This window comes from Bubalus kerabau, chromosome 7, assembly GCF_029407905.1.
Source record: "Bubalus kerabau isolate K-KA32 ecotype Philippines breed swamp buffalo chromosome 7, PCC_UOA_SB_1v2, whole genome shotgun sequence".
NCBI classification, from domain to species: domain Eukaryota; kingdom Metazoa; phylum Chordata; class Mammalia; order Artiodactyla; family Bovidae; genus Bubalus; species Bubalus kerabau.
Window position 1 is genome coordinate 72,087,483 of NC_073630.1, and position 12,820 is coordinate 72,100,302.

The 12,820-nt window shown below is 44.2% G+C and overlaps 1 protein-coding gene across 1 annotated transcript in view; it reads right to left on the reverse strand.

Moving 5' to 3' along the window:
* Positions 1 to 2,228, reverse strand: part of SGCB (sarcoglycan beta) — a 28,224-nt gene extending 25,996 nt beyond the window's left edge. The window contains exon 1 of the mRNA XM_055588539.1: positions 2,138 to 2,228. Coding sequence (XP_055444514.1) covers positions 2,138 to 2,167 — 30 coding nt within the window. The 5' untranslated portion in view covers positions 2,168 to 2,228. The remainder of the gene's footprint in view (positions 1 to 2,137) is intronic.
* Positions 2,229 to 12,820: the final 10,592 nt, after the last annotated feature.

The following is a 12,820-nucleotide window of genomic DNA, read 5'->3' on the forward strand; positions in this document are numbered from 1 at the left end:
AAGAAGTGCGATGTGGTTGTGCTTGCATGCTAAGTCACTTTAGTCATGTCCGACTCTTTGCAACCCTATGGACTGAACCCCTCCAGGCTCCTCTGTTCATGGGATTCTCCAGGCAAGAATACTGGAGTGGGTTGCCATGCCCTCCTCCTCCAGGGGATCTTCCCCACTCAGGGATTAAACTTGGGTCTCCTGCTTTGGAGGTGGATTCCTGACCACTGAGCCACTGGGAAGCCCCAAGATGTGGTTAGGGATCATGACTAGATATAAGTACCACATCAAGAATGACAGACTCTATTCTGAAGGTAATGGGGATTTAAAATAGGTTAGTGATATAGATTTGCATTACAGCAAAATTAAACCAAGAAGAGCTGAACTGGAATAGATGAGTTTAGAGATGGAGACATCAACAGCAGGTTTCCCTAACAGTCCAAAGGAGGGCTTGACTGAATTTTGACACTGCACATCAAGATTTGGGAGAGTCCTCAAGAGGCAGAACTGAAAGGACCTGGTGATTGACTGGATGTGAGTGTTACTTAGGGGGATCTAAGATGACCCCCAAGTAGGGCCTGATACGTAATTTGTGGGGTCTAGAGCAAAAAGAAAATGTGAGGTTCTCTGCTCAAGTACCAAGCCTGGGAGAGCAGAGCATTAACCCAAAGGTGGGTCCATCCTGAGCTCCCTTGAGCCAGTCCAGCTTGTGGCAAGGTGAACCAAGTGAATGGATGGTTGTAGCCCTTTTAATGGTGAGTGTGATGCACCATTCACCATTAAAAATTTCTGACTTTGGGGTGCCCGTGGAAAATTCAGTTAAATTCCGACTGGAGACATAAATACCTAACTCTGAAGTGGAGAATAAGGGATGGATCAGATTGCCCAGTCTTTGTGTAAAGCAAGAATAGAAACTAGGTGGAACTCCCAAGAGTATCAACAGGTGATGCAGATGAAAAAAAGAACCGTCTAAAACAGGCGCTGATAATTCAGGAAGGAAATCACAAAAGCAAGGGACAATTTCAATCTCAACAACTCCAAGAAGCTTTGTATCAATTTCACTCATTCCTTTACATTTTATTGTTAGGTCCTGTAGCTTGCCTACCATCTTTAGCTGATTTTTCTGCATTTATCTGGCAGTTTGACTTTAACTTTGAAGGCAGATGTCATGTCTTTTATTTTTCATGGCGCTCAGCATGACTGTTCCAGTGATATCTACCTACTATGTCTCTAAAAGCAGTTAATTACCTAAGAAAATCTTTCCAGACAAGATTTTTCTGGAAACAGAATGTTGGCTACCTGGCTCATTTATTTTTTTCAACAATGCTGAAGAATGAGACGTTTCCAAAGAAACTATCCTACCACAGTTTAAAGGAAAATAACAGTTAAGAAGGGAGGAAGAGACTATCAAAATTATTTTTAATATAACAAACCACCCTAGTAACTACAGGTGTGTGTGTGTGTGTGTGTGTGTAAATGTGTGCATAATGTATAGCCTGCTTTGGGGGAAGAAAATAGCCTTTTAAGCTATTCTAAGTTACAAGTTTACAATGTAGATTAGGAAATACTTGATAAAGGATTTAAAAAAAAATGATTTTAAACCAACTGGATAGGAGACAGTCTTGTACTGATTGGTGACTTGTCTCCAGAACCAAAGCGAGAGGAGAAACGTGGCTGTCAGCCTAGGGGGATGGCACACAAGAAGTGGCCGCAAGCTGATACCCAATAACAGCTGACTGTTTCTTGGCTGGTATCAGGGGAGGCTGGCGGCTCGTTGGCTGGGGATATTTTTACCCGCATCTTCGCTGGCCACGGAGCAGGACATGTCCCCGGTACGTCCTGGCGGAGGCTCCCGGCTGCCTCGACCCCATCCCGGGCCTCCAGGACAGCGCCCCTCCTGACCTCGCCAAGGGACAGCCAGGCCAGGCCCCGCGGCAGGCTCCCCCTTATCCGCCCCGGAGCCCCATACCCGGGGTCCCGCCCGGCCTTCGCCAGCATCCCGGGCTGCGGACAGCTCCCGCCCAGCCCCGCCCCGCGGAGCCCGCCCTCGCGCCCCAGCCCCCGCCTGCCGGTCCTACGGAGGACCTCACCGGCAGGACCCCGGCCTCCCCCGGCCCTCCAGCCCCCGGCTGCGGCGGGGCTCACAGACCTGCTCCGCGGCCGCCGCCGCCGCCGCCATCTTCCCGCGCCCGCCGGCTCCACCGCCCTCCCGGCCGCCTCCGCACCTCGCGCGCCTGCGCTTGCGCGCTGGAGGGGCGGGAGGGACCCGCAGCTCCTCGCCCCCGCCCCCCATCTCCAACCCCGCCCCGCCCCGGTCGTTGGTGCCAGCTCCGCTGCCCCCGGCGCCCAGGCAGTGGCCTCCGGGAGTGTTCGGAGGGTCCCGGGATTCCGTTCGACCTCGCGCCGCCTCTGGATTCTTCCAAAAGGGCGCCCTCAAAATACAGAGGACCCTTCTCCCTTCCCCTCCATTCCCCAGCAAGGGGTGGGGGGCGGTGCTGGTGCCATCAGGAGGGCTCCTTGCTTCAGGAGTCGGGGTCTCCTTGGCTGGGTGGGAAGGGCGCATTTGTAGAGTACATGTGGACGAGGGAGGAGGTGGTGACAACGTGGACAGAAGTTAACAAGTTGCTGACAGGCAGCTAAAATCTTGAAAACCGAATGTCCTTAAAGAGGACAGTCACTTCAGGGATGCTGCTTAGTTTTGGCGGGCCTGTGAAGGCTGATGCTTTTTTTCTGTGGTTTTGGAGATGGGTTGAAGATAGTGTGATGTATCTCCTGGGGAATCCAATTTAACAGATGTTTACTGCACACCAGGAAGGCACTCAGATATACAAGTAACTCGAATACACATTCCTTGTTCCCTGTCGAGTCAATATAATCCAATAATCCTTTTAGTTAAAAAAAAAAAAAAAAGAGAGAGAGAGAGAGAGAGGGCAGTGGTGAGCAAGGTGCGATAACTATTCCTCAAGTAGCTGAAACTTCTCCTAAGCATCTTGGGGCCCCAGGCCTGCCTAACTCAACAGGAACACCAGAGAGACCTGCTGGCCAAATTTGTCTTTCTCTAGGAACTAAATCAGTTTTGCTTTTTGATGACTGGAGCTGATGTTTCTCTCTCTGCATACTTTACATCAGAGGATTGCCAAGAAATTGTAGTTAGAAGATTCAGCTCTCTCACCTGGTAAATCCTTTATAATCTTGTCCGTCTCTCCTCTAGTTTTGGCTAAGATCAGTATCTAGCTGGTCATCAAGTTCTGCAAATCCTTTCCAAATGCTGGAACCAATTGACTTGCATCTCTAGACTGACTCCTTCCTGGATCTCTAAGACAAGCTTCATCTTAAGCAGAAAGACTGTTTCTGCTTACAGCTCAATGCTTTCGGGAATCAGCAGTAAGCCTCTGATAATAGTCTGGCTGTGGTCCCAATAATCCACTCAGATAACTGGGCTTTTGACTGATCCTTAATTCCTATCTCTAATTCTAGTCCTCTAGTCCTTACTTCCTATGCTTTTCTTCTTTTCCTTCTGCTTGAAAAGTCCTTCTCTTTTTCTCTGTCAAGCACACTCTTATTAATCCTTCAAAAATCCATTCAAATGTCATGTTCTCTTTGAGCCTTCCTACATGCCTGGGCAGTTTTAGCTGGTCTGTCCCTTAATTCTGCTCCTAGTCTTCTACATGTATTTCAGAGTGCATTGTATTCTATTTTGTTTACCTGTCTTAAGTTCATCTAAAAAACGGGGAGCTCTATCTGGAAGATCCGTATCTTACTCATCCTTTTATCTCCAATGCTTAAGACAGAATAAGTATCTTCAGTTCAGTTCAGTTCAGTCCAGTCACTCAGTTGTGTCCGAACTTTGCGACCCCATGAATTGATGCACGCCAGGCCTCCCTGTCTGAAGAAGGCAATGGCAGCCCACTACAGTACTCTTGCCTAGAAAATCCCATGGATGGAGAAGCCTGGTAGGCTGCAGTCCATGGGGTCGCTAGGAGTCGGACATGACTGAGCAACTTCACTTTCACTTTTCACTTTCATGCATTGGAGAAGTACATGGCAACCCACTCCAGTGTTCTTGCCTGGAGAATCCCAGGGACGGGGGAGTCTGGTGGGCTGCCCTCTATGGGGTCACACAGAGTCGGACACGACTGAAGCTACTTAGCAGCAGCAGTAGCAGCAGCAGGCCTCCCTGTCCATCACCATCTCCCAGAGTTCACTCAAACTCATGTCCATCGAGTCCGTAATGCCATCCAGCCATCTCATCCTCTGTGGTCCCCTTCTCCTCTTGCCCCCAATCCCTCCCAGCATCAGTCTTTTCCAATGAGTCAACTCTTCGCATGAGGTGGCCAAAGTATTGCAGTTTCAGCTTTAGCATCAGTCCTTCCAATGAACACCCAGGACTGATCTCCTTTAGAATCGACTGGTTGGATCTCTTTGCAGTCCAAGGGACTCTCAAGAGTCTTCTCCAACACCACAGTTCAAAAGCATCAATTCTTCGGCGCTCAGCCTTCTTCACCGTCCAACTCTCACATCCATACATGACCACTGGAAAAACCATAGCCTTGACTAGACGGACCTCTGTTTGAAAAGTAATGTCTCTGCTTTTTAATATGCTATCTAGGTTGGTCATAACTTTCCTTCCAAGGAGCAAGCATCTTTTAATTTCATGGCTGCAGTCACCATCTGCAGTGATTTTGGAGCCCCCCCAAAATAAAGTCTGACACTGTTTCCATTGTTTCCCCATCTAATTCCCATGAAGTGATGGGACCAGATGCCAAGATCTTCGTTTTCTGAATGTTGAGCTTTAAGCCAACTTTTTCACTCTCCACTTTCACTTTCATCAAGAGGCTTTTCAGTTCTTCACTTTCTGCCATAAGGGTGGTGTCATCTGCATATCTGAGGTTATTGATATTTCTCCCGGCAATCTTGATTCCAGCTTGTGCTTCTTCCAGCCCAGTGTTTCTCATGATGTACTCTGCATATAAGTTAAATAAGCAGGGTTACAATATACAGCCTTGACTGCCGTACTCCTTTTCCTATTTGGAACCAGTCTGTTGTTCATGTCCAGTTCTAATTGTTGCTTCCTGACCTGCATACACATTTCTCAAGAGGCAGGTCAGATGGTCTGGTATTCCCATCTCTTGAAGAATTTTCCAGATTTATTGTGATCCACACAGTCAAAGGCTTTGGCAGAGTCAATAAAGCAGAAATAGATGTTTTTCTGGAACTCTCTTGCTTTTTCGATGATCCAGCGGATATTGGTAATTTGATCTCTGGTTCCTCTGCCTTTTCTAAAACCAGCTTGAACATCTGGAAGTTCACGGTTCACATATTGCTGAAGCCTGGCTTGGAGAATTTTGAGCATTACTTTACTAGCGTGTGAGATGAGTGCAATTGTGTGGTAGTTTGAGCATTCTTTGGCATTGCCTTTCTTTGGGATTGGAATGAAAACTGACCTTTTCCAGTCCTGTGGCCACTGCTGAGTTTTCCAAATTTGCTGGCATATTGAGTGCAGCACTTTCACAGCATCATCTTTCAGGATTTGGAATAGCTCAACTGGAATTCCATCACCTCCACTAGCTTTGTTCGTAGTGATGCTTTCTAAGGCCCACTTGACTTCACATTCCAGGATGTCTGGCTCTAGGTCAGTGATCACACCATCATGATTATCTGGGTCATGAAGATCTTTTTTGTATAGTTCTTCTGTGTATTCTTGCCACCTCTTCTTAATATCTTCTGCTTCTGTTAGGTCCATACCATTTCTGTCCTTTAACGAGCCCATCTTTGCATGAAATGTTCCCTTGGTATCTCTAATTTTCTTGAAGAGATTTCTAGTCTTTCCTATTCTGTTGTTTTCCTCTATTTCTTTGCATTGATTGCTGAAGAAGGCTTTCTTATCTCTCCTTGCTGTTCTTGGAACTCTGCATTCAGATGCTTATATCTTTCCTTTTCTCCTTTGCTTTTCACTTCTCTTCTTTTCACAGCTATTTGTAAGGCCTCCCCAGATAAGTATCTTAGAAATCTGTAATACCCCAGTTTCTAAGACTAGCAGCCCTGCCTTGGTTTTGCCAACCTGTCTCATACATAGAGACAAAGTGCCTTGGCAATACCACCAGTAAAAATTTAATACCACCACTAAATTTAAAGGAAATCACATACAATGGGTCAGCAAAAGCTAAAAGATTTTCTTCAAATAGTAGTATAGGCCCCAACCCAAAGGACTAACACGGACAGCTGTAGGATAAGAATAGCATGGCACTCACAGAAGAGGACTGGGTAGAAGCCTGACTAGAGCAGAACAGATTATGCCATTAGCCACATGCGCTGAGGGTTTGCAACTGTCCCCAGTGGAAATTATGATGAGGATCCCACTGTATATCCTTGGAGCTCCTTGCATACAAGCTTCTTACATACAAGCATCAGAAAACACACACAGCTCTTGCTATACTGAGGAGTTTGGTTGCTCTTTTGTTGGCTTCATAAAATCCCTAATTAAAAATCTCTCCAGCTAACTGATACAGGTAAAATTCAAAGTGGACAGAAGTAAGAACTTTCAGAAAGCCTATTCCATCCAGATGTCTGACTCATTACACTTCTCTAGAAAAAAAGGCTCCTGGCTGGGTGGTAGAATTATGATGCTTTAAGAACAACCAATAGCTATTAAATTTGCTCTTCTACCTCTATGGGGTTATGACCTCAGATATAAAGCAGCCAATCATCTCCTTCCTGCCTTCTTTCCTTCTTTGCTTTCCTTTTTTCTTTCTTTTACTTCTTTCTCTTTTTGTTAATAGTTTAACAAACATTTATAGAGGGCTTAGAATGTGCCACTTGCTGTGCTGAGGATATTAAACTAAATAGACCTTTGCCCTTTTCTTTAAGAAACTCACAAGCTTATATAGGATGCAGACAAATAAGTTTAATATAGTAGGATAACAGTATCAACATTTCTAAAGTTAGAGAGACAAAGCAAAAAGAAGAGAGTGATGAGCTTTGTGGGGGTGGGGGAGTTAGGAAGACTTTGTCAGTTTGAGCTGAGTTTAAATTTATTAAAAGTGCAACTTTGGAGAAACCCCGTGTTTATTTCCTGGAGATTAGCTCTATTAGTTATTTCAGCAAGCCTGCAGAATAAATTGTATGCCAAAAAGAGGTTCAACTTTTAATGATTGGCTAATGCTCTCAGAATCAAGGCCTGACCTCAACTGAACTGTGAACCAGAAATTGAGACAAGCAAGATTTGCTCAATCTCAACCATAACCAATATGTTAAAAAAAAAAAGGGGGGGGGGAACAACATTAAAGAATGTCAGAACTGCAAGAGATCTTAGAGCTCATCAAGTCCATGTTTTTCATTATGTAGATGGAAGAAAAGTGAGGCTCAGAATGATTAAAGACTTATGTAAAGTCATGAGAAACCACTAACTGGAAGAGTGGGAGATAAAACAAGAGTATCCATGTTTCAAATTTATTGTTCTTTGAACTTCTCTAAGATAATCTGATAGTGTACCAGAAAGAAAGATTTGATTTTTCTTTTATTTCCAAATAAATGCCTGCTTGATAATATCCTGAAATAAATAGGAACAAAATTAGAGCATCAAAAGATTCTTCAAATAGAACTTTTACTTATCTATTTCCATATATATATATATATATATATATATATATATATATAATATATATATGGCTTACTCTCTTCTTGCCTTGAGAATCCCAGGGACAGGGGAACCTGGTGGGCTGCCGTCTATGGGGTCGCACAGAGTCAGACACTACTGAAGCGACTTAGCAGTAGCAGCAGCAGTAGCTCAGGCTTCCCTTGTGGCTCAGCTGGTAAAGAAACTGCCTGCAATGCGGGAGACCTGGGTTTGATCCCTGGACTGGGAAGATCCCCTGGAGAAGGGAACAGCCACCCACTCCAATATTCTGGCCTGGAGAATTCCATGGACTGTATAGTTCATGGGGTCGCAGAGTCGGACACAACTGAACGACTTTCACTTTCACTTTTCCCTGGTGGCTCAGATGGTAAAGAATCTGCCTGCAGTGTGGAAGACTCAGGTTTGATCCCTGGGTTGGGAAGTTTCCCTGGAGAAGGAGATGGCTACCCATTCCAGTATTCTTGCCTGGAGAATCCCACGGACAGAGAAGCCTGGCGAGCTACAGTCCATGGGGTCTCAAAGAGTTGGATACGACTGAGGGACTCTAACACTTCCTTTATCATATATATATATAAAAAACACTTCCTTTATCATATATATATATATATATATATGAAAGTGAAAGAAAGTGAAAGTGAAGTCACTCAGTCGTGTCCGACTCTTTGCAACCCTGTGGACTGTAGCCTACCAGGCTCCTCCGTCCATGGGGTTCTCCAGGCAAGAATACTGGAGTGGGTTGCCATTTCCTTCTCCAGGGGATCTTCCAGACTCAGGGATCAAACCTGGGTCTCCCGCATTGCAGGCAGATGCTTTAACCTCTGAGCTGCCAGGAAGCTATATATATATATATATATATATATATATATATATATATATATACTTTAAAAACAGAATCTCAACCTTGTTGAGTGCATGCTTATAGTCTGAAGCATGTGGATTCTTCTTTAATCAGCAATGTCTACCATTTGCATTCCAGGGTCTAACTCTCTCTTAAATTGACTGCCATCCTGCACCCATCAAAAGTGCTAAGGAAGTTCAATTCAGTTCAGTCGCTCAGTCGTGTCCAACTCTTTGTGACCCCATGAATCGCAGCACGCCAGGCCTCCCTGTCCATCACCAATTCCTGGAGTTCACCCAGACTCACGTCCATCGAGTCAGTGATGCCATCCAGCCATCTCATCCTCTGTGGTCCCCTTCTCCTCCTGCCCCCAATCCCTCTCAGCATCAGAGTCTTTTCCAATGAGTCAACTCTTCGTATGAGGTGGCCAAAGTACTGGAGTTTCAGCTTCAGCATCATTCCTTCCAAAGAACACCCAGGGCTGATCTCCTTCAGAATGGACTGGTTGCTGGGAGCCGGCATATTGCATATTGAGTGAGGATCTGGAATAGCTCAACTGGAATTCTATCACTGCTGAGAGCCAGCGTGAGGCACTCCACCCATGACAAAGGTCATGAGGAAGGAGGCTCGGCATACGCAAAGGCGGGATCGAGCCTCAGGAGTCCCCCTGGAAATTCTCGAGCATCTATCCCCAAAACCAGAGTCTGCCTACTTTCTGCTTTGTGCTTTCACCTACACCTCTGACTTTACGGGGGGCTGTCTCCCACTACCTCTCTCTGAAAAGAGAGTTAAGCTTACAGCTCCAGTTAATAATTCCTGGATGTGACAGTGTTTCAACCTACAAACTCCTTTGGAAATCCTCTAGCCTGCCTGAATAGGTTTTTCCGGCCACGTGTGATTGTTCAGAGCCTCCCAACTGTGAGAGGCAGGAGATGTTCTAAACTGCCTAAACACAGATTCCTTTGAGTAGTTAAAAGATTGATTAGAAAATGTATTGGTGAAGGGTTTTTCACTTGTTGGGCCAATGTTTGCTGCTAAGTCTCCATACTCCTTACCTACTGTGTCTTTGGCAGTGTATTGATTGATATAATGGGTGTATAGAAATGTAAAATGCCGCTTTGTCCAATGCTTTTTGGAAGGCTGGCGCCTGACTTTGGAATAATCACCTTTAGAGAAAGATAAGTTTCTTAAAATGTTAACAGGCCTCCGGGCCAGAAGATGATGTCAATCACCTGAACTTTTGCATATGATAAGTTTGCAGGAAGAAAGCCTGGCTTGCTGCATGACTCTACCCCTTCCCCCATTATCCTCTATGCATACCTTAAGGTATAAAAACTACTTTGGAAAATAAAGTGCGGGCCTTGTTCACTGAAACTTGGTCTCCCCATGTCATTCTTCCCTTTAACTTCCGGCTGAGCGTCCATCTGGAGCGTGGATGTCCTCTGCGACCATTTATTTGCCTGGGCTTCTAAGACCCACTCGAGAAGGTGTCTAAGGTGGGGCACCTTCCGCTATTCGAGAGGGCGCCTGCGGCCTCCGTGGTCAGAGCTAACCTGGTGTCACGGGTTATATTGATTTTCCGCGTAAACCAAGCCACTCAGCTTCTTTTCTCCACTGAATTTTCCTACTGAGCTATCCTTATTTCAGCCGCTTTTCTCCACTGAATTTCCTCACTGAGCTATCCTCATTCTATTACTCTTTGAATCTTTGATGAATAAATAAATATAAATAGGTCGCCGACGCCGTCCCCGCTTCGAATACCCTGGATCAGCCGGGGCTGGACCCCGGCAGGTCCAAGGGACTCTCAAGAGTCTTCTCCAACACCATAGTTCAAAAGCATCAATTCTTCAGCACTCAGCCTTCTTCACAGTCCAACTCTTACATCCATACATGACCACAGGAAAAACCATAGCCTTGACTAGACAAACCTTTGTTGGCAAAGTAATGTCTCTGCTTTTGAATATGCTATCTAGGTTGGTCATAACTTTCCTTCCAAGGAGCAAGCATCTTTTAATTTCATGGCTGCAGTCACCATCTGCAGTGATTTTGGAGCCCCAAAAATAAAGTCTGACGCTGTTTCCCCATCTATTTGCCATGAAGTGATGGGACCGGATGCCATGATCTTTGTTTTCTGAATGTTGAGCTTTAAGCCAACTTTTTCACTCTCCACTTTCACTTTCATCAAGAGGCTTTTTAGTTCCTCTTCACTTTCTGCCGTATGGGTGGTGTCATCTGCATATATGAGGTTATTGATATTTCTCCTGGAAATCTTGATTCCAGCTTGTGCTTCTTCCAGTCCAGCGTTCTCATGATGTGCTCTGCATATAAGTTAAATAAGCAGGGTGACAATATACAACCTTGACGTACTCCTTTTCCTATTTGGAACCAGTCTGTTGTTCCATGTCGGGATCATCATTAAGGGCACTTATGAGGGTATCTACTTATTCCTACAGGTATGGAAGTTCTAAGCTTGTATCAAGTAACATCACCAGAGAGCTAAGAAATGGGGTGTCAATTGCTCGGCCCTCTCTTTGATGGCATGTGTTCTAGTGTTACCCCCATTGGCACTGATCAAAGGTGACTGCAAGAAAGTCACATGAAGATTGTTTCTGTATTTTCTTTACAAAGGAGAGGTTATTAAGGACACGTTCATCTGTTATTCTATACTCTTTGGAAAGGAATAAACATATTTAGGAACTGGTACCAAAAAAATGTGCTTTCATTCAAAAAATTGGTATGTGTACTTTAAAAATCAAATGGTAACCATACCACCCAGTTTCCTTTTTTTCTTGACTGCCACAAAGCCCCAAAATAAATGTAAAATAAGGCTCAATATTAGTACACAGACTTAAACTGGGGGCACATTTGTTTTTTTCATTAATTTTTTTCTAAATCTAACAAAGATGTTTTCTACAAACCTTTTACTGTAAGTGATCTGAGATCCTCTTTTGGAAGTTTTAGGGGGATAAATAATGAATAAGTACATAAAATGTTTCCTTTGTTTTGAGTACTTGAGAGTTATGCTTGTTATTAGTAAGCATCAAGTTCTTGCTAAGGACAACCATGCTCCAGAGCTCTATGGAAACTAAGAGGTGTATGAAATGACTGGGAAACCTGAAGGGTCTTGAATCTACTTGTGGTGGTCAAGTATTGTAGAGCTAAGGTCAGGAAGCATATTCTAAGTGATTTCAGGCTCATTCTATCCTAAGACTCCATACGTCTATTAAATGAGTAATATGAACATTTGGTCAAAGCATATTCTATTTTGAGTTGGCTTAAATATTGATATTTTGAGTAACATTTTTCTGAAGGTGGTCAAATTTTTGGATAGCTGTTTCTGAGTAAGTTTTCATAAAAGCAGTTTGTGTTCATGATGGAAATTTGAAAATTTGGGAAAGTATAAAGGAACCAATTAAAGTCATCCATAATCATGCCTTGGGTTCATGTTGTACAATGTAACACAATATATATAATTTACTACTACTACTACTAAGTTGATTCAGTCGTGTTCGACTCTGTGCAACCCCATGGACTGCAGCCTACCAGGCTTCTCCGTCCATGGGATTCTCCAGGCAAGAACACTGGGGTGGGTTGCCATTTCCTTCTCCAATGCATGAAAGTGGAAATTGAAAGTGAAGTCGCTCAGTCGTGTCCGACTCTTAGCGACCCCATGGACTGCAGCCTACCAGGCTCCTCCATCCATGGGATTTTCTGGTCAACAGTACTGGAGTGGGGTGCCATTGCCTTCTCCAATATATAATTTAGAGACCTGCTTTTTTTCACTTAACATTATATAGTAATAATTCCTAGATACTAGCTGTTCAATAATGAGATTTCTATAGTGAAACATTCCATTGAATAATTTACTCAATCAGCAGCCCTATTGTTGCTTTATATGTTTCCAACCTACCCTTCGCTGTTTAATATTAGTACTGTGACCTATTGTACATGTGTAGTAATAGTGATCATAGCATTTAGGAAGCAAATTTATAACATTTGCTGTAACATGTCAAACACCGTGTTGCACTTCACATGAATGATCTTATTTAATAACACTGTGAAATAGGAACTATAGTAAGATGATATAAGGGCTTCCTAGATGGCTCAGAATCCATCTCAGGAGACGCTGTTTGATCCCTAGGTTGAGAAGATCCCCTGGAGGAGGAAATGGTAACCTATTCAGTATTCTTGCCAGGACAATCCCATGGACAGAAGAGCCTGGCAGGCTACAGTCATAAAAGAGTCCCAAACGACTGAAGCAACTGAGCACACAGGCATGCAAGATGATATAAACAAGGACTAGAGATTAATTAAAGTGTAACAGTAAGGAGGAGGATTTAACCCTGAGTCTGACCTAA